This window comes from Oncorhynchus mykiss, chromosome 10, assembly GCF_057628025.1.
Source record: "Oncorhynchus mykiss isolate SJ-2025 chromosome 10, ASM5762802v1, whole genome shotgun sequence".
NCBI classification, from domain to species: Eukaryota; Metazoa; Chordata; class Actinopteri; order Salmoniformes; family Salmonidae; genus Oncorhynchus; species Oncorhynchus mykiss.
The window spans coordinates 43,365,157-43,389,483 of record NC_143031.1 but is presented as its reverse complement, the minus strand read 5'-3'; the positions used below and the strand labels follow the sequence as shown (position 1 = coordinate 43,389,483).

Sequence of the window (24,327 nt, the reverse complement as noted above, 5' to 3'; positions counted from 1 at the left end):
GCCGCTGTAGAACTTTTTGAGGATCTGGGGATTCATGCCAAATCTTTTTCGTCTCCAGAGAGGGAAAATGCGTTGTTGTGCCCTCTTCACAACTTTCTTGGTATGTTTGGACAGATGGTTGGTGATGTGGAGATAAAGGAACTTGAACTCTCAACTCACTCCACTACAGCCCTGTCGATGTGAATGGTGGCGTGTTCGGCCCTCCTTTTCCTGAAGTCCACAATCATTTATTTTGTCTTGCTCACATTGAGGGAGAGGTTGTTGTCCTGGCACCGCACTGCCAGGTCTCTGATCTCCTCCCTATTAGGTGTCTCATTGTTGTCGGTGATCAGGCCTACCTCCATTGTGTCGTCAGCAAACTTAATGATGGTGTTGGAGTCGTGCATGGCCACGCAGTCGTGGGTGAACAGGGAGTACAGGATGGGACTAAGCACGCTCCCCTGAGAGGCCCATGTGTTGAGGATCAACGTGGCAGATGTGTTGTTGCCTACCCTTACCACCTGGGGCAGCCCATCAGGAAGTCCAGGATCCAGTTGCAGAGGGAGGTGTCTAGTCCCAGGGTCCTTACCTCAGTGATGAGCTTTGTGGGCACTAGGGTGTTGAACGCTGGCTGTAGTCAATGAGCAGCATTCTCACATAGGGATATGTTCCAGGTAGCCTCTGAGAATAACATTGACGAGTATACTGATACGGTGACTGAGTTTATCAGGAAGTGTATAGGAGAGGTTATACCCACTGTGACTATTAAAACCTACCCTAACCAGAAACCGTGGATAGGTGGCAGCATTCGAGCAACACTGAAAGCGCGAATCATCGCATTTACCCATGGCAAGATGACTGGGAATATGGCAAAATACAAACAGTGTAGTTATTCTTTCCGTAAGGCATTCAAACAGGCAAACCGTCAGTATAGAGACAAAGTGGAGTTGCAATTTAACAGCTCAGACACGAGACGTATGTGGCAGGGTCTACAGACAATCACAGACTACAAAAGGAAAACCAGCCATGTCGCAGACACCGACGTCTTGCTTCCAGACAAGCTCGCTTTGAGGATAACACAGTGCCACCGACGCGGCCTGCTACCAATGACTGTGGGCTTTTAAGACATTTAAGTGTGTTAACCCTCGCAAGGTTTCCGGCCCAGATGGCATCCCTAGCCGTGTCCTCAGAGCATGCACAGACCAGCTGGCTGGTGTGTTTATGGACATATTCAATCTCTCCCTATAGCAGTCTACTGTCCCCACATGATTCAAGATGTCCACCATTGTTCCTGTACCCAAGAAAGCAAAGGTAATGGAACTAAATGACTATTGCCCCGTAGCACTCACTTCTGTCACCATGAAGTGCTTTGAGAGACCAGTCAAGGATCATATCACCTCTACCTTACCTGGCACCCTAGACCCACTTCAATTTGCTTACCGCCCCAATAGATCCACAGACGATGCAATCGCCATCACACTGCACACTGCCCTATCCCATCTGGACAAGAGGATTACCTATGTAAAAACGCTGTTCATTGACTGTAGCTCAGCATTCAACACCATAGTACCCTCCAAGCTCATCATTAAGCTTGAGGCCCTGGGTCTGAACCACGCCCTGTGCAAGTGGGTCCTGGACTTCCTGACGTGCTGCACCCAGGTGGTAAAGGTAGGAAACAACACCTTAACTTCGCTAATCCTCAGCCCTGGGGCCCCACAAAGACTTCAGGAAACAGCAAAGGGAGCACCCCCCTATTGTCATATATACACATATTCATATACATAGCTCATATATCAAGCACATATATTAAGCCGCCTGACTCAAGTCATTGCACGCACCTCTGTCCAAACAGGAAGCACCCTAGCCCCAGCCATAAACTGCCAGTTTCAGTTCCCCTTATCTCACGACTCCTGGACACACAGACACTTCATCGCACGAACACACACACCTCACTCCCCCCTCTACTGGTCGGGTGCCAAGAGCAGAGGACTCTGCTGTGCACCAATGGAGCAGGCCCGCCTCCAACTCTTCGGGACCAGTCAGAAGACCAACACGACAAGACTCCACCTACATTATTCCATGTATAAAATCTGTTGCAACCTCTGTCTAGGCCCCTTTTCAGCTGACTCCTTACTGAGTTATATGAATAGGTCCGTGCACGTTAAACTGCAGGACAAGATATCTTTTGACTCAATAAACTGCCTTTTTATTACAACTGAAATCCACTCTGTCCAGCGTCCATGATTTGGTCTCACTCTCCTGTAGTTAATCATCAACAAAACTTGGTAGCAGAGGATGGTTTTCAACATCTGAATTCGATCTAGGACAAGTTGATGTGAGAGGAGACAAATCATTGGGTGCAAACCAGACGGAAGAGTGACCTGTCGCCAGGAGACTTCGGCCATTCAACTTGCCTCAGGAAACTGATCAGAGCGCTCGACATAAAAGCAGAGCCTGTTAAATCAAAAATCTGCATATTCTATTTTAGTCAATTGCCAAATTTTGATCAGTAGTACTGAGCGTGAGTATGAATTGCTGTTAAATTACTTTTAAGAAATTAAGGCATGGTTAAAAGATATATTGCATAAATAGAGACTGGCTAACTGAATCTGCATGTAAAATGTCCTATTGATACGTTGTGTACTATCGAATAGGTCTTGTATGAGGTGTGGTTAAATGAACCGAATCTGCATGTAAAATGTCCTATTGATACGTTGTGTACTATCGAATAGGTCTTGTATGAGGTGTGGTTAAATCGACTGAATCTGCATGGAAAATGCCCTATTAAATGAGTTGTATATTATCTAATAGGTTGTGTAAGAGGTGTAGTCGAGTAGAAATAGTATATGTAAGTTTGGCGTTCCACAAGACAGTGATCGGGAATGATGTGACCATTGCACATCAAACTATAACATAATATAACCAGTTTTGACGTTCCGCAATTTTGTTGTGCCCAGTTCAGAGAAAACATTTGTTGGGGAATAATTGCCATACTGTGAATACATAAACGGTGTAAAATTGACGGCCGCTGAGCCCAAATACTGCCCATACCAGCCGCCGAGCTGCGAATTAACCCAGCCGCCGTGCTGAATGCTGACTGGTTCCTATTTTCCCTCTTTCTGCTGTCGGTATTCCCCAGGACATAGAATTATTCTGACAATTGTTATAGAACCGCTTGAATTTGCTAATATATTGTTCCGGGAGGTGATTGGTGAATTATTTTTAGAAAGTATTTAAATAATTCACTGAACAAATCCGAATAAAAAATACCGGTTCCCAAAGTGATAAAATTATTCTGACAATTGTTATAGAACCGCCTGATTTCACTAATATATTGTTCCAAAAGGAAATCACAGAATCAATTTTAGAAAATACCTAAATAAATCGCTGAACAAATTCAAATAAACTACCGGAGAAACACACACGTGGCTGGCACCACATACTGATGAATCTTTGCGTGCGAGGGTGAGACACAAGAGATAAGTCTGTGCCGACACCGCGAATACATCCCTGGTTTCGACCAGGGACGGGCTAAGCATACAACGATAGAAATAAACACCACATAGTAAGGATTGAATATACCTAAATAACGCATTATACACATTATCAGAGGAACTAGATAAAATGTCTGCAGCCACCACGCCCAAACTCAAATTCAATGAATATTTAGATCAGAGTATGATTGATAGAGCGGGAGGGAAAGAACAGTATAGTAAAGTGAAGAAAGTGTGGGAACGGATAAAATTAAAATGGACACAAGCAGGTTACTTTAGCGGGGGACCTCCTACAGGGGGGAAACTCCAATCTATGCAGAAAGAGCTAGAGGACGCAGTAGAAAAAGCAAGAGCGAGTGAGACGGAGAGGAACAAGATACACATGTTCAAAAAAGAAGGCACTAGAGAGAGAGAGAGAGCAGAAGCAAGATAAAGATAGGGACATGGGCGATAGAGGAGAGTAGGAGGGTGCAACCGCAGAAGAAACCAGACATAATGGGCGTGGTCTCTGCAACATCAGCAGATACCAAAGCTCCACACGATTATTCTCCCACAGCCCCCCAAGCTGACAACACCAACACGGCGTCTGCTCCTCCCTCACTATACCCAGAGATACCAATAGAGGTGGCCCAACCTCCACCATATTCAATGGGGCACAATCAACGGAGCCCGTCACACAACCCATTCATCGGAAACCCATTCCTGCCCAGGGCTCCTCCCGCAATACAGGCTCCAGTTCTGAGAGTACACCAAGGGCAGCTAAAAGGAGAAATGACGCTGGGGATAACGGGTGGCCATATTGTATGTGAGCAGCTCGAAACCGGGACTCCAGGCGTAGGAGGCCTCCCCCAGGAACTGAGACCGCAATGCTCCTCTGTGAACTCTCTCACCTCTGAAACCACTGAACACCTACTCACAGGATTGGATTCTAACCACTTCCATCAGACGGAAAGGGAGGACAGTCATAAGAGCATGACTACCGAAAACGAAGAAGAAATGGACATGGTGCTCACCCCAGCTCCAAGGGGAGGTCCAAACGTGAGTAAGATACAGGAGCTACTGCAATCCTCAATAGCTCAAGCCAAGGAACTCAGGGAGCTTATGACAAACCACGATAACAACAGAGATGGAGCCTACCGTGTAGAAGGAATAATGAGAGGAACAGTAACCGAAGTGACCGAACCAATGGGGTCTGAAACTCCCCGCCGGTCCTCCAGAATCGCTGATAGAAGAGAGCGAGAGCAGGTGATGGCAGGACAGTACCCCCTGCGACCGACACCCGGTGACGCACGCAATTTGGAGTACCAGCCCTGGAAAATGACCGATTTAACAACCCTGATGGAACAGATGCCTAGCTTACATGGAGGTGCCTCAGCGTGGCTACTTCAACTGCAGACTCTTACGTCAGGCCTGCAACTCTGCCTAGGAGACGTGAAAGCACTTCTAGCAAGAGCCACCGACCACGGAACCATGGAGGCCCTCATGACAGCAGCTGACCTTGAATGGCGGGCCCCAACACTGCCCATAGACCACTTCCGTACCAGATTATGGGAAGTTCTACGGAGAGCCTACCCTACAGAAAGAAACCATGCCACCTTATCCTCCTTCACTATCAAACCCAGGTGAGCATCCAGCAGAATATCTGGATAGAGCTAAATCCACCTGGAGATCAGTCCATGATTAACCATTTGACCATACAGACACCACCCTCAACATGTGGAAAGAGATGGTGGTGAATGGCTGCCCAGGGGATGAAAAGACCAAACTGAGAGGAACAGTGGGACTGATCGCACTCCCTCTGACACAATTCAATACGCATGTGCACCACCATGTGACCCAGCACAACAAGGAAAAGGGGGGTGCTGAGAGCCAGGTACAACTCCTGAAGCTCCAATTGAAGGAAGCACAAAAAGGAGAAAAAACCTAAGAAACAGATGGTGGCGGAGGAACCCAGAGACAGGCACCAAAACAGACATCTCTCAAATAGTGGCCCAGACTGTCTCTCAGATGATTCAACAGCAGGCAGCCCCACTCACTGCTCCTATAGGGGCCCCACCACCCCAATACCCTCCCCCACAACAGTATATCCTGCAACAGCAACAGCCACAATGGCCTCAACGGGGCCCCTACACTAGACCACCCAGAGGGGGAAACTACCAGTGTTATAACTGCGGAATTCCCGGTCATTTTGCCAGAGATTGCATGAAACCACTCTCCCTGCAGCAACAACAATGGAGAGGAAGAGGACATGGAGGAGCACCAGGAAGAGGGAGAGGAAGAGGAGGACCCCCTCCTCTACACTACAACCAACCAGAACCTAGCTATATGCAGCAGGAACAGCCGGCATACAACCACCCAGGATCCAGCCACATGCAGCAACAGCAAGATATGGCAGGGAACGCTATGCCCTGGCCATGACGATGCCCACCACCCGCTGCAGGAGAAGGGAGCCAACTTACTGGAAAAAAATGAAAAAAAAACATTTTTACCCCATACCAATGAACCTCCTCGCACCCGGATCATCAACAGGTTTTGCACAATTAACAACAGATCTATCTGCGGTTGGATGTTTCTGTAAAAGACGAATTCACCTCATCCGTCCTTTTCCAGAAACAAGAGGGGGAGGAAGCAGAAAGGAAGCAGAACAAAGAACAAAGGACTGGTGAAACTAAAGACCCTTCAAAAGGTCTCGCACATCTGGTGGCACCCTCAAATTAAAGTAATGACTGACTTACTTTGCGACGTAATGACTGACTTATTTTGTGACAAATGCAGCATCTGTGGCAGACACAACCCGAATAAAACATATCAAACATACCTAATGCATATTTTCAGGACAGTAGCATAGAACGCTATCTTAGTTATGGTAGATAGGTGTCCAAATGGTTAGAAGCAATACCAACAGCAAAAGAGAATGCTAGGTCAGTCATTAAGTGGCTACAAACCAAACTAATACCCAGGTATATTGACAGTGGCTCACATTTCAGTAACAAACACCTAAGACAGGTGGAAGAAAGATTTGGCATAACCCACAGATTTGGATCTGTGTACAGGCCCCAATCTCAAGGTCTGGTAGAACTTAAAACCAAAAGCTGAAAGCTAAGATAGATAAAGCATGTGCAGGTACGAAGTTGACATGGATTGAAGCCCTGCCTCTGGCACTGATGGCTATGAGAGCCTCACCAGGAGCAGGCACCCATCTCTCTCCTCATGAGATAATGACTGGAAGAGTCATGCCTGGTCCACCAAGGGAGGGAGGTCATATGCCCGCTCTTGATGTACAACAAATTGTAATGTCTGATTATGTGAAAAAATTGACGCTTCTCTCTGCAGCACTCTCTACCCAGGTTCGCAAGGTCCAAGAGGGGGAGTTGCCGGGGGACACGCCACCACTGAAGGTAAAAGTTGGTGACTGGGTGAGGGTTAAAGTCCACAAGAGAAAGTGGCTGGAACCCAGGTGGACTGGACCGTACGAAGTGAAGGAGGTTACTTCACACTCTGTCCAGGTCAAAGGTAAATCAGGCGCACCTTGGCACCACCTCACACATTGCACTCCAGCCCCAATACCTTCCAGAACACTGACAGAGGTCCGAGCCGATTTGAGCGGCCTTAATTCGATTCCAAATAAAGACACTCCTTACTCAGGTGATGCGGCATCAAACTCCGCCTCCCCTGAAAAAGGAACCTCGCCCAGTTAGAGGGATATTTCTCTCTCCCTGGGCAAGGCTAGGGATATCTGGCCCCTTATTTGTGATATTCCTACTGATATTTGGGGTGTCCCTGGGCACTTTCACATGGTTAATTGAACACCTATCTCACCCTGCCACTCCACTTACCCCTACCCCTATCCCTGACACCGTCCCTAACATCACTCTCTCCAGTCACATCCCTAATGGCCTTCCAAAACAGAATCGCAGTCGATATGCTGTTGGCTGAACGAGGTGGTGTATGTGCCATGTTCGGTGAGCAATGTTGTACTTTTATTCCCAATAACACAGCACCTGATGGTAGTCTTACTGTTGCCCTAGAGGGTCTTCGTACACTTAATGGGAAGATGAAGCACCACTCCGGGGTTGACACCTCTATGTGGGACTCCTGGATGGATGCGTTCGGTAAATATAAGACCCTCATCTCCTCTGTCCTTGTGTCCGTTGCTGTTTTTGTGGCTATCCTAACCCTGTGCGGTTGTTGCTGTATTCCTTGCGCCCGCACATTGGCCACTAGAGTGATTACCACTGCCATTACCCCAATGCCTACAGACCAGTCCCATATGTACCCGCTTTTGGGGGTTGATGACCCTGAGGCAGTGTTTGCACCTTTTGAGGAACCCCTTCCTCCTGACTTCTCCTCTTGCCCATTCCATGTGTAGCACTAGTGTTGCCTTTTCTGGTCCTTGTTTTATTGCCTAGTTTCGCTGCATAATAGAGGGGTTTTTTGTTTTCGTCATCTCCTCCTTCTCGGTTCTACTATAGTTTTCACGTCTAATAGATGTGAAGAGGGGGATTTGTCATATATACACATATTCATATACATAGCTCATATATCAAGCACATATATTAAGCCACCTGACTCAAGTCATTGCACGCACCCCTGTCCAAACAGGAAGCACCCTAGCCCCAGCCATAAACTGCCAGTTTCAGTTCCCCTTATCTCACGACTCCTGGACACACAGACACTTCATCGCACGAACACACACACCTCACTCCCCCCTCTACTGGTCGGGTGCCAAGAGCAGAGGACTCTGCTGTGCACCAATGGAGCAGGCCCGCCTCCAACTCTTCGGGACCAGTCAGAAGACCAACACGACAAGACTCCACCTACATTATTCCATGTATAAAATCTGTTGCAACCTCTGTCTAGGCCCCTTTTCAGCTGACTCCTTACTGAGTTATATGAATAGGTCCGTGCATGTTAAACTGCAGGACAAGATATCTTTTGACTCAATAAACTGCCTTTTTGTTACAACTGAAATCCACTCTGTCCAGCGTCCATAATTTGGTCTCACTCTCCTGTAGTTAATCATCAACACTATCCACATCGTCGTGACAGCAGTGGAGAAGGTAGAAAGCTTTAAGTTCCTCGGCATACACATCACTGACAATCTGAAATGGTCCACCCACACAGACAGTGTGGTGAAGAAGGCGCAACAGCACCTCTTCAACCTCAGGAGGCAGAACAGGTTTCCTTCCTGAGCAGTATGACGGCTGCGTGGTCCCATAGTGTTTATACTTGCATACTATTATTTGTACAGATGAACGTGGTACCTTCAGGCGTTTGGAAATTGCTCCCAAGGATGAACTGAGATCTTGGCTGATTTATTTTGATTTTTCCATGATGTCAAGCAAAGAGGCACTGAGTTTGAAGGTAGGCCTTGAAATACATCCACAGGTACACCTCCAACTGACTCGATTTACGTCAATTATCCTATCAGAAGCTTCTAAAGCCATGACATAATTTTCTGGAATTTTCCAAGCTGTTTAAAGGCACAGTCAACTTAGTGTATGTAAACTTCTGACCCACTGGAATTGTGATACAGTGAGTTATAAGTGAAATAATCTGTCTGTAAACAGTTGTTGTAAAAATGACTTGTGTCATGCACAAATTAGATGTCTTAACCGACTTGCCAAAACTATAGTTTGTTAACAAGAAATTTGTGGAGTGGTTGAAAAACAAGTTTTAATGACTTCAACCTAAGTGTATGTAAACTTCTGACTTCAACTGTATATACTGTATTATATTCTACTGTATCTTAGTCTACGCCACTCTGACACTGCTCATCCATATATTTATATATTCTTAATTACATTCCTTTACTTAGATTTGTTTGTATTGTGTGTATTGTTGTGAAATTGTTAGATATTACTTGTTAGATATTACTGCACGGTTGGAGCTAGAAACACAAGCATTTCGCTGCACCCGCAATAACATCTGCTAAACATGTGCATGTGACCAATAAAATTGGATTTGATTTGCCTAACCTGGGGTCTCTAATGTAAACTGGATCTCATTCCTCCATTGGGAAAGCCTATAAGACTGTCCCACTTTAGCTACTCAACAATGTCCTAATTTAGCTAGCTATGGTTGGTAAAGTGGGACAAAAAAAAAAAGATTGACTAAATTGAAACATAATATTGCCAACTTTTTTATGTGTTTTGATGCACCAGTATAGTATGCATATTCACATCAGAATTTGTCAATCTTAATTATTTATGACAGTTTTCTAGCCTTAACATCAAAACAGAAAAAAGCTATGTCACTGATTTTAAGAAATCCTCTTTTATATGCACTTCAATACCGAAGTGACTTTTTGTAGCAGGTTAGGAGAATTTAAGCAGCATGTTAGAATAACTTATTTAACAGTTAAGAAGACTGAGGATAAGGTGAGCAAAAGAGTTACGGTTACGGAAAATACTCTCCTAACCTGCTACTAAAATCACTTTGTATGGAAGTACTGTGAAAAGGGTGTGGGTGCGTTCGAGCAGATCACTTTTGTCAAGACCGCCTTTCAAGGCGTGTTGCATTATGGGGATAAAAATTGTCCGACTTGCGCCTACATGTCTACTGCATGAACTTTACAAAAATTATGTGCTCAAAGGTCATGAGGTTTTGACTGCAGTTACTCTTCACCAACAGCTATCGCCTGTATTGTGGGATACTCTATTGTCAACCAATCATTGGGATGCTTTTGTTTGACCCACGCCAATGTGACCAAAGAGATGACTGAAACAGGAACCAATTTTGCAGCGATTCCTTCAGTGGAATGAACCTAATATTTAAGTCTCTCTCTTACTAATTAATTGCACAACGTACACACCAGAGGAAGATGGCGGGAGGAGCTATAGGAGGGCGTGCTCATTGTAATGGCTGGAATGGTCTAAAGTTGGTTTATTAGCCGCGTTCATGTGTTATTCGGAACTAGGAAACTCTGAAATGTCCGACTGGTTGAATGCAGCACGGTACGTGTATAACTACAACCAGTTAGCATGTCGGAAATGTCAAAGTTTCTAGTTCCGACTAGATTGTGAATGCGCCATTAGGCCTACCATTCAAACTGCCCCCCAATGGTTTTACAATGTGCTTCCTGTTGTGTTTACGCCAAGTTCACGTGCTAGTTGGAACTAGGAAACTCGGAGATTTCCAATTTGCCAACTGATTGAATGTGGCACGTGTATAACACACCCATTTTCTAGTTGAAATTTCGGAGCAAGAAATAGACGCATCAGGATTAAGATGCTCCAGTTTATATGATGTCCCACTCTTTCCGAATTCACTCTGCGTTTTCTTTACCATGATTTTTTCTTGCACAACCAATCAGTAGCATGTTGGGTTGTTAGGCTTCAAATGTTGCCATTTTGGAATGTTCATATCCTACGGGTAGATGGTAAATCGAAATGATCGGGATTAACCTGCGAGTTTCAACGTTAGGCTGGAGTTTCACCCCACTCCCTTTCAAGGAACGCCATTTTGTTGACGTTTCATCCACCTCAAACGAGTCTTCCACCGTCAACATGACAGTAGGCTACTGTGCCCTTTCAATGACATAGTTTAATAGTTTAATCCCGTTATAATTTATATGGATTTCAAAATTGATCAACCCCTGCTAACGCTTGACAGTACATGGACACACTGCCATGTCACAGTTGTGCAATCCGGGATCCTTGGGACGTCAATACCCCGCCATTAAAGTTGAAATGTAAAACCTAAAGGTTAAGGTTAGGTAAGGGTTGTAGGTAGTGTAAGCGTAGGGGTTAAGGTTAGGGTTCCCCACCCTTTTCAATAGGTCATATCTAGATGGGACACCGTTTTTGTCAAGTTGAAGTCAAACGTAGATGTTGTATTTTATTTTAGCTAACCCTAACCCTTTTCCTAAATGTAACCTAATTTTCCTAACCGGTTACGTTAATTCGCCTAGCATGCTGCGCAAATTATCCTAAACCTGCTACGAAAAGACAAAACCCTTTCAACCTGCGGCTCCCTGGATGGCGAATGACGTCATCAAGCCATCTTTGTTCTCCTTACACAAGCGTGTTTATGACTTGTTCATTACAGTAGTGACACAGAGGAGACCAGCGGTAGCTATTATACAAATACATTGGCGAGGTGCGGCATAAAATAAGCGCACGAACTGAGAAAAAGGGAACATTTACAACGGGGGAATAAAATCAACTTGGTGGTAAACATTATCACTCCCTCCTATTGAAAACGCCAGAAGAGTGAATCGACTGAGAGGGAGCGAGAGGGAAAAAGAGCGCTGAAGGCAACCCACTCAACAGCCACTTATTAGGCAAATACATTCCAGTCGGACTTGCGTAGCCTGCATTAATAAACCACCATAAGAAATGTGAGTATCACACTGTTGCCTCTGTGTGACGTTTATTTTCTTTGTGTGCCTGTTGTTATGTCTAGGCCTGTGTGTATTTATTTATCCGTGCTCGGTGGGTAGCAGAATGCAAGCCTATTTGTTGTTCAGAAATGATTTTAGAAAGGAAATTAAAGGAACCATTGTCTCCAAGGCATATAGGCCTATTGCATTTTAATCGTGCGTCAGGGTTAAAGAACCCTATAATTACAGGATAAATGTGTTGATTTACTGTGGGATGTTTATTTATGAACATTTACTGACAATACACATAGGCTAAATAGCATCCAACATTCGCCTATAGTCTATTCCATAGGCGTCGAATAACGGTTAGGCGACTCTTCGGTGGTTGGCCCCTGTTGTCAGCCACATTTCTTTACGAAATATTCAGTCATGTTGGCTAGTTATGATTAGTTAGTTATATTTATTCAAATGTAAAATATATATGTTCTTATCATTGGAATTGGACACGCACGCCTTTTCTCCAGATTGGACTGGTTTGATTTGAATTTGTTGACGTCCGTGTATTCGCATGTATATCCATTTGAAAATTGAAATTGGAATTGAAAGTAGAAACCTACAAATATCTAATTTGCTTATTTGGACGTATGCATTGGTTTCTGCCACAGACTAATGTATAGGCCTACGGCTAAATATACACGTATCATAGGCTAAGCAACTTGGACCTAATAACACATTTTCTCCCATTCAACATGTTGAACATCTTCTTAGAGAAGCAACAAATCCATATTATCTTGGATGTAGTAGGGTAGACTATCATTAGCCATATTGTGGGCTTAGCCTACGTGATATTGCTAACCAACTGTGGGGGTGGGGGTAACTGACGCTCATAGCTGTCGATTGTCAAGCAAGGACGGGCAATTAAATGTAGCCTATTTAATTTGATGATTCAAAAGTACACCGGGGATGTGGCCGTTTCCGCTCCTTTCCTTGACAAGCTATACCAGGTTCAGTCGTCTGAGGTTGTTTTTGTTTAGCGACTGCTAGGCTACAGGAGGCAGGTGTTTCACTGTCAGGGAAGATGGCCGTGGCATTCTTTTCTCTGTCGATTCGTGCATACAAACAAGCTGCTGAAACAGACAGCATCTCATTGAGGCCAGGCAACAAATGTTAGCGTTACATCGTCAACATGCTGTTGATAAACAAATCTAGCCATATACATTTTTATCCACTTTTCTCACTGTAATTCCCGCGATAAACTGGTGGTGACATTGATGTTAGACGAAATTGAGGACCCTTTCAACAAATATGAAACCCCCCTTGATAAAAAAATAAATAAAAAAGCTAACTGCATTAGGCAAATTTTGGGAACCACGCAAAGCCGTTGCCAGCACTGGACAGCGCTGCCTGTCGCTGTCTTCTCCAACAGTGCTGAAACAGACTTGTAGACTAGAGTCCACTGTTTTTGTGGCTATGGTGTGTATGCGCGCTGTCTCGTGCGTGAGAGACGATTTGTAAATGCTTCACCAAAATGTCTGTGGCAATCGGCCATATACAGCCCAATAAAGCAGGGAAGAAAGACGTGATTAATGTTGTCGCCTATTAATAACAAAAGGCCGATCGTCGTGTCTGTATAATAATTCAGAAGAGCATGCGAGCTGTTTTCAAAGGGAATAAGACCATTTTACTGGCCATGGTCTTGACAAGGGGACATTTTTTTTCACCCTGTTGGTGGAGGACGTTGCGAATGTGAGGTAGACCTTGCCCTGGGTTCCCCCCAGACTGCTGTCGACACTCCATTACTCTTATTTGAAAGCCTACACAATCCATTTCGTCGTGCCCTTTGAATATGTTCCCCGTCACTGTGCACACACACACACACAATCCGCCCTCTTCTTTTATCTGAGGCCCCGAGAAAACAATGGTTGTTGTAGCAATGTGGGGGATGATGTACAAAACACACTAGGGGAGTTGCCAATAACGTCCTCATCCATCGTTCATCTCTCGTTTGCTCGCTGTACAATGACGATGGCCTCTTCCGCAGAGAAGGTGAAAGAGTCTGGGTAGGATTTGGCCTCTTAAAAATTGAATTGTTGTAATCGACATGAGAAAGAACACGTCCTAAACATCAACATAATGGAGGCTCCCAGTAGACCACATACGAGTTGGGTAGCATAATGATTAATGTGGCAAGGTGACTCAACACATCAAATTAGTGTTTCCAGACAGCGCTTGCTTTGGACTGACAAATGCAAATGAAAACATGAGTGTACAGAAGGATTTGTAGCCACATGAGGATTAGCTCTGTGTGTCACGGCCTTAAAGGTGACCTTTATACAGAGTTTTGTCTCACTCTGCTGGAGGAAGGGGGTCACTACAGGCAGGAAGCAACCTCAAAATGTAGTTGAGAAACGAGATTGAAAGCGGTTCATGGTCGATGCTGTGTATTATTTACAGCCCACTTATCCTTAAGTTGTGAACCTATGATAGTACTATAATGAAAAGGCTACAGACACTTAAAATTAAATACCAAGTTAAGCTTGATACTCACTCTCACATACAGTATGTAGCCTAAAGATATTATGAACACTAGTACTTCACTAAAGCCTGAATCCATTTATAGAACGTGAACTATAAATGGGGTTGAAGTTACAGTTACATGACTATTGCTCTACATGGGAGCTGGAAATACTGGAGGGACACAATACACTCCATTACCACAGTAAGACACAAAAGGATGCCTCCTCTTTGATATACGTATGTTACTCAGCTCCATGGTCCACACAGTGAGTTACTAACACAGTGCAGCTCCATGGTCCACACAGTGAGTTACTAACACAGCTCAGCTCCATGGTCCACACAGTGAGTTACTAACACAGTGCAGCTCCATGGTCCACACAGTGAGTTACTAACACAGTGCAGCTCCATGGTCCACACAGTGAGTTACTAACACAGTGCAGCTCCATGGTCCACACAGTGAGTTACTAACACAGTGCAGCTCCATGGTCCACACAGTGAGTTACTAACACAGTGCAGCTCCATGGTCCACACAGTGAGTTACTAACACAGTGCAGCTCCATGGTCCACACAGTGAGTTACTAACACAGTGCAGCTCCATGGTCCACACAGTGAGTTACTAACACAGTGCAGCTCCATGGTCCACACAGTGAGTTACTAACACAGTGCAGCTCCATGGTCCACACAGTGAGTTACTAACACAGTGCAGCTCCATGGTCCACACAGTGAGTTACTAACACAGTGCAGCTCCATGGTCCACACAGTGAGTTACTAACACAGTGCAGCTCCATGGTCCACACAGTGAGTTACTAACACAGTGCAGCTCCATGGTCCACACAGTGAGTTACTAACACAGTGCAGCTCCATGGTCCACACAGTGAGTTACTAACACAGTGCAGCTCCATGGTCCACACAGTGAGTTACTAACACAGTGCAGCTCCATGGTCCACACAGTGAGTTACTAACACAGTGCAGCTCCATGGTCCACACAGTGAGTTACTAACACAGTGCAGCTCCATGGTCCACACAGTGAGTTACTAACACAGTGCAGCTCCATGGTCCACACAGTGAGTTACTAACACAGCTCAGCTCCATGGTCCACACAGTGAGTTACTAACACAGTGCAGCTCCATGGTCCACACAGTGAGTTACTAACACAGCGTAGCTCCATGGTCCACACAGTGAGTTACTAACACAGTGCAGCTCCATGGTCCACACAGTGAGTTACTAACACAGCGCAGCTCCATGGTCCACACAGTGAGTTACTAACACAGCGTAGCTCCATGGTCCACACAGTGAGTTACTAACACAGCTCAGCTCCATGGTCCACACAGTGAGTTACTAACACAGCTCAGCTCCATGGTCCACACAGTGAGTTGATAACACAGCGCAGCTCCATGGTCCACACAGTGAGTTACTAACACAGTGCAGCTCCATGGTCCACACAGTGAGTTACTAACACAGCGCAGCTCCATGGTCCACACAGTGAGTTACTAACACAGTGCAGCTCCATGGTCCACACAGTGAGTTACTAACACAGTGCAGCTCCATGGTCCACACAGTGAGTTACTAACACAGCGCAGCTCCATGGTCCACACAGTGAGTTACTAACACAGTGCAGCTCCATGGTCCACACAGTGAGTTACTAACACAGTGCAGCTCCATGGTCCACACAGTGAGTTACTAACACAGCTCAGCTCCATGGTCCACACAGTGAGTTGCTAACACAGCGCAGCTCCATGGTCCACACAGTGAGTTACTAACACAGTGCAGCTCCATGGTCCACACAGTGAGTTACTAACACAGTGCAGCTCCATGGTCCACACAGTGAGTTACTAACACAGTGCAGCTCCATGGTCCACACAGTGAGTTACTAACACAGTGCAGCTCCATGGTCCACACAGTGAGTTACTAACACAGTGCAGCTCCATGGTCCACACAGTGAGTTACTAACACAGTGCAGCTCCATGGTCCACACAGTGAGTTACTAACACAGTGCAGCTCCATGGTCCACACAGTGAGTTACTAACACAGTGCAGCTCCATGGTCCACACAGTGAGTTACTAACACAGTGCAGCTCCATGGTCCACACAGTGAGTTACTAACACAGTGCAGCTCCATGGTCCACACAGTGAGTTACTAACACAGTGCAGCTCCATGGTCCACACAGTGAGTTACTAACACAGTGCAGCTCCATGGTCCACACAGTGAGTTACTAACACAGCTCAGCTCCATGGTCCACACAGTGAGTTGCTAACACAGCGCAGCTCCATGGTCCACACAGTGAGTTGATAACACAGCTCAGCTCCATGGTCCACACAGTGAGTTGCTAACACAGCGCAGCTCCATGGTCCACACAGTGAGTTACTAACACAGCTCAGCTCCATGGTCCACACAGTGAGTTGCTAACACAGCGCAGCTCCATGGTCCACACAGTGAGTTGATAACACAGCACAGCTCCATGGTCCACACAGTGAGTTACTAACACAGCACAGCTCCATGGTCCACACAGTGAGTTACTAACACAACGCAGCTCCATGGTCCACACAGTGAGTTACTAACACAGCGCAGCTCCATGGTCCACACAGTGAGTTGATAACACAGCGCAGCTCCATGGTCCACACAGTGAGTTACTAACACAGCGCAGCTCCATGGTCCACACAGTGAGTTACTAACACAGCGCAGCTCCATGGTCCACACAGTGAGTTACTAACACAGCGCAGCTCCATGGTCCACACAGTGAGTTACTAACACAGCGTAGCTCCATGGTCCACACAGTGAGTTGATAACACAGCGCAGCTCCATGGTCCACACAGTGAGTTACTAACACAGCGCAGCTCCATGGTCCACACAGTGAGTTACTAACACAGCGCAGCTCCATGGTCCACACAGTGAGTTACTAACACAGCTCAGCTCCATGGTCCACACAGTGAGTTGATAACACAGCGCAGCTCCATGGTCCACACAGTGAGTTACTAACACAGCGCAGCTCCATGGTCCACACAGTGAGTTACTAACACAGCTCAGCTCCATGGTCCACACAGTGAGTTACTAACACAGCTCAGCTCCATGGTCCACACAGTGAGTTACTAACACAAATCCAGCAGGACTATCAGAGCAATGAGGGCATGCAAAGGAAGGACTACCCAGCATACACCTTTGCATCATAGTGTTTTTGGCCTTGCCAGTAGGCTTTCCAGTGCCTTTACATCTTTTCTACAACTAGGCCTAATGGTAGATTAATATAGCATATAGTCAAGGTTTAGAAAAAAGAACAACTGCATTGAGATCATAATGAAAATAAAGAAACCACATTCAGATAGATTGGTGAGAAAGAGTGAGTTACTGTACTCAGTTGTAGATGGTCAACATAGATGGTCAGAATAGATTGATAGGACCAGACATGTAGTAATTGCTTCAGGACTTTTGATTGTCGTCCATTAGTTTCCCCTTAGCACAACCCTAACAATGCCCAGCGGAGGGTTGTAGGATAGGATGGTGTCTGTCAGATATGGAATGCAGAATATATGGCTTGTGGTCATATTGATGTTTTCTTGAGGAGGATGCAGTTAGGACAGATAGCTTTATTTTTATTTTTATTGTCTTCTAAAACATTTTATTTCTGGCATTATTGAGAGCATTATTTATCAATTTATTCAGCTTTTTATTCAGCTTTCAGATGTAGACGCCTTCTTGGGACATAGAAAGTGATGGTTTGAATTAATTAATTCAGAACAGCTTTGAATGTGCTTTAGTAGTGTGTGTTATGGATACAGTTGGAAAGGGCTGTAAGCAAAGCGGATACACATAATTGTATTTCATGCTTGGTGGATCCTTTTATCCAGGCCCTTTTAATTCAGGATTAGTAAACCATTCAGCCTGTTGTTGAGGCTCATTACAGAGAGATATTCTGCCTCCTTTTCCAATCATTCAGTCATCATGAAGCTGTTGACTTGATTCAAACCTATAACGTTGAGATTTTACCTCAGTGAGTACTGTGACGATGGATAATTCCAATCAGCCATGATTTGATAGTAACTTGTTTTTACTTCAATGTACCAAAGGGACAGGTTGGCCTATTTAGTAGATGCATGCGTTACTACACGGTCATCCATACGTCGTTGAAGGTGAATAAACTGACGAGTTGTGTTTGATTGACAGGTCTGCCCCAGCTGCCGCCGGCGCCCCCGCAGATGGAGCGGCGCCCCCTCCAAACCTCACCAGCAACCGCCGCCTGCAACAGACACAGGCTCAGGTGGATGAGGTGAGGAACATGCAGACACACTCACCTTGTATTACACACATACTGACCCACAGAAATATCGGAACCTTCTTCACACGTTGTGAATAGTCACAAGCCGACATGGACTGGATGAATGCATGTCCAACACACTTAGGTCAACAGTCAATACATTGTGTAAATATACTGTGGCGATAACACAACTCAGTCTGAGTTGATTGAGGGATTTACCCTGTCCCTGTTTTCGGCCCGTGTGTCTGCCCTCCCCAGGTGGTGGATATCATGCGTGTAAACGTGGATAAGGTTCTGGAGCGTGATCAGAAACTGTCAGAGCTAGATGATCGGGCCGATGCCCTGCAGGCTGGAGCCTCACAGTTCGAGACCAGTGCTGCAAAACTCAAGAACAAGTACTGGTGGAAGAACGCCAAGGTAAGGGCTACATTGAGATAGATAAAGATGTACTTTGGTCCACATTTATTCATGATAATAGTCATTTCCTTTGAGGCTTTCAAGATGAATGTTAAAACATAATGAAATGGATTGTAGCTCATGATTTACCGCATGTCCCATCCCCCCTGTTTTACTACCTCTTCATGTCCAACTTCATTTTGCTGGACCCCAGGAAGAGTAGCTGCTGCCTTGGCAGCAGCCAATGGGGCTCCATAATACATTAAAACATACAAAACTCTGCTTCCTCTAGATGATGATTATCCTGGGGCTGATATGTGCGATTGTCCTCATCGTCATCATCGGTAAGGGTCACACCCACACTCTCCCTGCCATGGCAGTTTGAATTAAGATATAGTCTGTGCTTCAGTATTAGTATTTTTTCTCACCATCCCTTTCCCTTTCTCTCTCTCTTTCCCTCTCTCTGTTTTTCTCTCTCTCTAGTCTACTTCAGCACTTAAGATGAGTGGCTCCTACCCCAGTCTGCACACGAGACTGCCCGCTTCCTTGCAACAGAAAACCCTTCAAATCAACAACAAAAAATGTCCACTGGTGATGAATTAATTAAATTGCTCCCCAAATAGTCTCAATATGACCCTGCCCAGAACCCCCTGAACCCTCTCAGCCCCCGCTTCCACCGCCTCACCTCTGGACCCCTGTCAATTTTCGTCCTGTGAGTCTGTGGCCCTGCCTTCTTTGTAAATACTTCCTGCTTTTCTAATCCGTCATTCATACTCAGAACCCAATACTTGTTGTGATTGTTACCGATGACAACGACAGAAAAGAAAATGATGACCCTGGCGATAATTGTTATATACCAGATATGAAATATATATATAGTTCTTTGTAGGAATTTTATTCTGATATAATGTTTTTGTAGGTTGTGTGTGGGTGTGCGTTTTGTATTTTTTAATTTTTGTATTAATTTTACTTATGCTTCAGATTTGAACTACTGCCTATTAATCAGAGTGCGTATATCTTGCACGTTCTCTCTCACTGTCTCTGCCTGTCTCTGGCTTTCTCTGTCTTGCTCTGTCTCCCACAGAGTATAGGTGCATCTTTGCACAGTGGAGTTTGTCTCCTTTAACCGAGGTACTTAATCGATATTCCCATCCTGTTCTCCATCTTTTGCTTCTCTCTCTCTTCTTCTCTTTCTCTCTCCTACACCCTTTAGCCATACTGTCTCTTTAGAATCCTTCCTTCCTTCTCTTTCTTTCTGTCTCTCTCTCCGATCATGTACCTTCTCTTTATTAACTGCCAATAGAATTGGACCAATGTCTGTAGATGTTTTTTATTTGACTTATTTAGTGTCTTATTTCGAGAACATTCCTCCATTGCTGTCTAGTAAAAATGCTGTCAGTGTAGCACATGTATGTGTAAGTATCTTTAAAAATATATATATGAAGTGATCATAAATATTATCGCCGATATCAATCTAACAAGCCAGAGTTGGAAAAATAACAATATTGATATATAAAAAAAAATGAGGGCTTGCTAGTTTTTGTTTGGTGGATCAGGATTTGAACCTGTTTCATTTTTTCATTTCAGCAACATAACATTGCATAACGTTGCTGTGACAATACACCAAATCCTACAGAGATGTCATTACTAACAAATAGCTAAAAAGGATACTTACACTAAGGGATCAAAAATTCGGACACAGTAAAGCCTTAGTCTCTGATCAAAACGTATCACATTGATGATTTTTACGGTCAAAATATTCCCATACACTCTTTATTTTGTGTAGGGGGAGAGGCTGACTGAAAAGGGGGAGGCGGTGTGAAATGCACAAAGAGCCTTGTTTTTGATGGCGCTGTCTGGCTGGTCAACAGCATGACCGCTGTCTGGCTGGTCAACAGCATGACCGGCCGAGAGAGAACCTCATTCAGCAAAATCTCACCTATTGATGAGCACATACACAGACAACTCAGCCTTATTTCAAAGTGAAGGTAGAAGTATGAAGATGGATGAAGCAACTGGCATGGACATACAGTAGTAGAAAATGATGATCTAGAGAAAGGGACTAACTTGGCCCATGGGGGCCAGCTTCGTTGACGGATTAAGAGTTGCTGTAAACCTTAAGTGAACTTTCCAAGAAACGTCATGAAAAGCAGTCATAGTATACACACAAGCTAGAGGGAGCGTTTGCAAGTGCACTGGTTCTCTCTCTATCTTTCTTACATTTTCTCCCTAGTTACTGTCTTTTTCTTTTTTAAACATAGTAATAGCGTATATTTTATATAGTATATTTGTGTGTTTGTTTGAAGCAGATAGGTAAAGAGGAGACTGAACTCAATCAGGACTTCACTAACTGCTATGAGCAGGGAGCTCCTCTCTACCTCTGTGTGTTGTGTGTGTGCGTGCATTTTTGTGGTTCAGCTCTGTAAGTTAAACACTGCCAAGCAACTAGGGAGAAGCTTTAGTTTTCTGCCATTTTCTCTTTGGTGCCCTTACTGATTTGTTCTTAGTGGATTGCTCTTGCATGGTCACCTCTTGTCCCATGCCCCTGTATAGGCCTAACTGTTTCTAGTGCTATCTGTTTCTAGCACATGAGGTTGGTGGCACCTTAATTGGGGAGGACGGGCTCGTGGTAATGCCTGGAGCGGAATGAGTGGAACGGTATCAAGTACATCAAACACATGGTTTGATGCCATACCATTCGCACCGTTCCAGCCATTATTATAAGCCGTCCTCCCCTCAGCAGCTTCCACAGGTTTCTAGTGCTATCTATCTGCCAGCTCTGTTAGTCTACTTTATGAGTAGTAGCAGAAAGACTACTGGACCTGTGGATAATACAGTTGTTCCCATAGGTTAGGCCACCTTAACATGACCTCTTGGCCTCTGTCCCACCATTCCCACCTATTTCTCCTCATTGATTCAGGATCCTACACTGGGGATGTGTGTGTTGTTGAAGCTCTGCCCGTCCTGGGAATATCCCTAGTTTATCCTGACAGATTTGGCCGCTTAGACATCAGCGGTGAGGGCAAGCTGTTTCCATGACAACTAAATTAGATGAGCAGAGTGGGGAGGTAACAGATCAGCCCACTGACTGTCTTTCAGATTTTCCATATTTGTGCTCAAGGAATATTCCTATGCTACATGTACACTGGCAGAGCCCCCCCAACCATATGTTACAAATAACACACACACATATTTCCTTGCTCTCTCTCTCTCTCTCTTTCTCATTCTATTGTTATCTCCCTCTCTTTAACTATCTCTATCAGACACATGTAAAAGGAAATGGCCTTAGCACATTATCTCCCAGCAAAGCCTATCTCCCAGCCCCACCCTTCCTCTTTATTCTACCTAACTAGAGCAAAACTAATTCAGAGGAAAATTACCAAAGACTAGATGTTCTTGCTGCCAACTGCCATCAAAAACAAGTAGAGGGACACAACATATTTTACCCAAGTCACTTTAACAGCAATCCTTACTCCCCTGTTTTTGAAAGCGTACCCTTAACCCAAAAATACCTAAAGTCACATGACCGTTTAACCCTTTCAGATCTTATTCAATAGCTCATGTTGGCAAATAGATGATGACATAATGTGCTATTTGAAGATATGCAAGAGAAACAAAACCTACAAAAAGACGTGCTTTCAGCCCCCTTCCATAAGACTACTTTAATCTGTACCGAGTCTTTAGACACAAGCTCCTATAACTAATAATAGCACAACTCCTCTCCTTGTGTGTGTCGCTGTCGTGCTGACAACAATTTACAGATGAAATAAAATATTAACTTTATCTATAGCTGTTAAACAAAACAAACAAAACATGCATAAAAAAAGTATTTATTGTCTGGTGTTGTAGTGTGGGGGTGTATTTGGGGGAAGGGGGGTCCTATTTCTTCAGGTCGGAGATTAGAACGGTTCATCAAAATCTACTGGGTGAGGTCAAGAAAATCCACGAAAGCTGTATAAAAATTGGAATAGCAAATAATTCGAATTTATTTTGAAGGTGACAAAAAAAAAAAGAGTGCCGCCTTCGAGTTATTATCATCTCATGACACCACTGGTCGGGGTAGGACTCCTGTGCTGTTCACAAATCCAAGGGTTGTCCTTAAAGTGCTCAGCAAATTTAGATAAAAAAAAAATAGACAAATTGATGTTATGTGAGTGCTCATTTTCTGTTGCTTTTTTTGTTCCGCAAGGATGGGTGTGCGCAACTTTTAATGTCCTGGCACTTTTTTTTGTTGTATTCTGGGTGTATTTTGGGGGGCTAGGATATGATGTGGTGGAGAATATTGTGTTATTGCTAACACTAAGAGGTGTTCAGTGACTTCAACATAGGAGGGAACCTTTTGAGGCACTGATCCTTCACAGGTCGGCTATAAAATCACAATGCTCTCACCAATACACATTACATTTATTTTTATTTTTGGACCAAATGTTTCCTTTGTATTTTGCATAAAGTTAGTAATAACTTTGGTATGATGTCATTGGCTTAGGTTGTGTGTACATCGGAAGAGGAGGAAAGATTAAATAAAGACATGTTCTCTATGTTAATCGTATCAACCAAGTCAAGAAGAAGGGATGTTACTGGGAAAAACAAATGTCCAGAAAGCTTAGAATGGTGTACAATTCAAGACAGATTCCTCTGTTGTCACTATGTTTATATTTTGTTTGAACTTCATTTTGTGGAGGGAATATTATTTTGTTCTTTTGGGACCGGTGTTGGGGAGGTTTACAGTCCACATTACCTCTGTTTGCCTGGTCTTTCAGGAGGGAATAGACTGGGGGATCATGGGTAATGTGTTTGGTTCAGTCTGTTTTATTTGATTTATTGATTTATTTATTGTGTTTTTGTTTTGAATGGGATTGGATATTAAAAACAAGGTGGATTACAATGTACCACAGGATACCAATTGAAAATCAGAAGTACATAAAAAACAATTGTAGTGTAAATCGATCAATGTCTTGTTATATTGATGAACATCATGGAAATATATATATATATTGGAAAAACAATAATTCTGATGACCTGTGTTTATTGTTCCCAGTGTGTGTGTGTGTGCGTGTTTAAAAACAATGATGACATTAAATAAAATCTATGCTAAAATGGGTCCAAATATAATTGAACTGTGTTGCAAACCAAAATATTTTGAATTTAAGCTGGAAATAGATGAAGCACACACCAAAAACGTGAAATATCTACAGTGTAAGTTGTCCTCACCAACTCTTATTTTGCAGATAGCCAGGTATCTCATAGCCTACGTGGAATGTATGAATCACACACAATCGCTCACCTATTTAGGGCCTAATCATCCTGGAGAGAAGATGTGGAACATACAATTATATTTAGGCAAGATAGATAGGGTTACTATGGAAGAT

General features: G+C 44.2%; 1 protein-coding gene across 1 annotated transcript; it reads left to right on the top strand.

Annotated features, from left to right (window-relative positions):
• Window positions 1-11,400: 11,400 nt before the first annotated feature.
• Window positions 11,401-24,055, top strand: LOC110533946 (vesicle-associated membrane protein 1). Its single transcript, XM_021618535.3, has 5 exons — window positions 11,401-11,814; window positions 18,472-18,574; window positions 18,821-18,979; window positions 19,251-19,302; window positions 19,442-24,055. Coding segments are annotated over exons 1-5 (333 nt in total). The 5' UTR covers window positions 11,401-11,812; the 3' UTR covers window positions 19,459-24,055.
• Window positions 24,056-24,327: the final 272 nt, after the last annotated feature.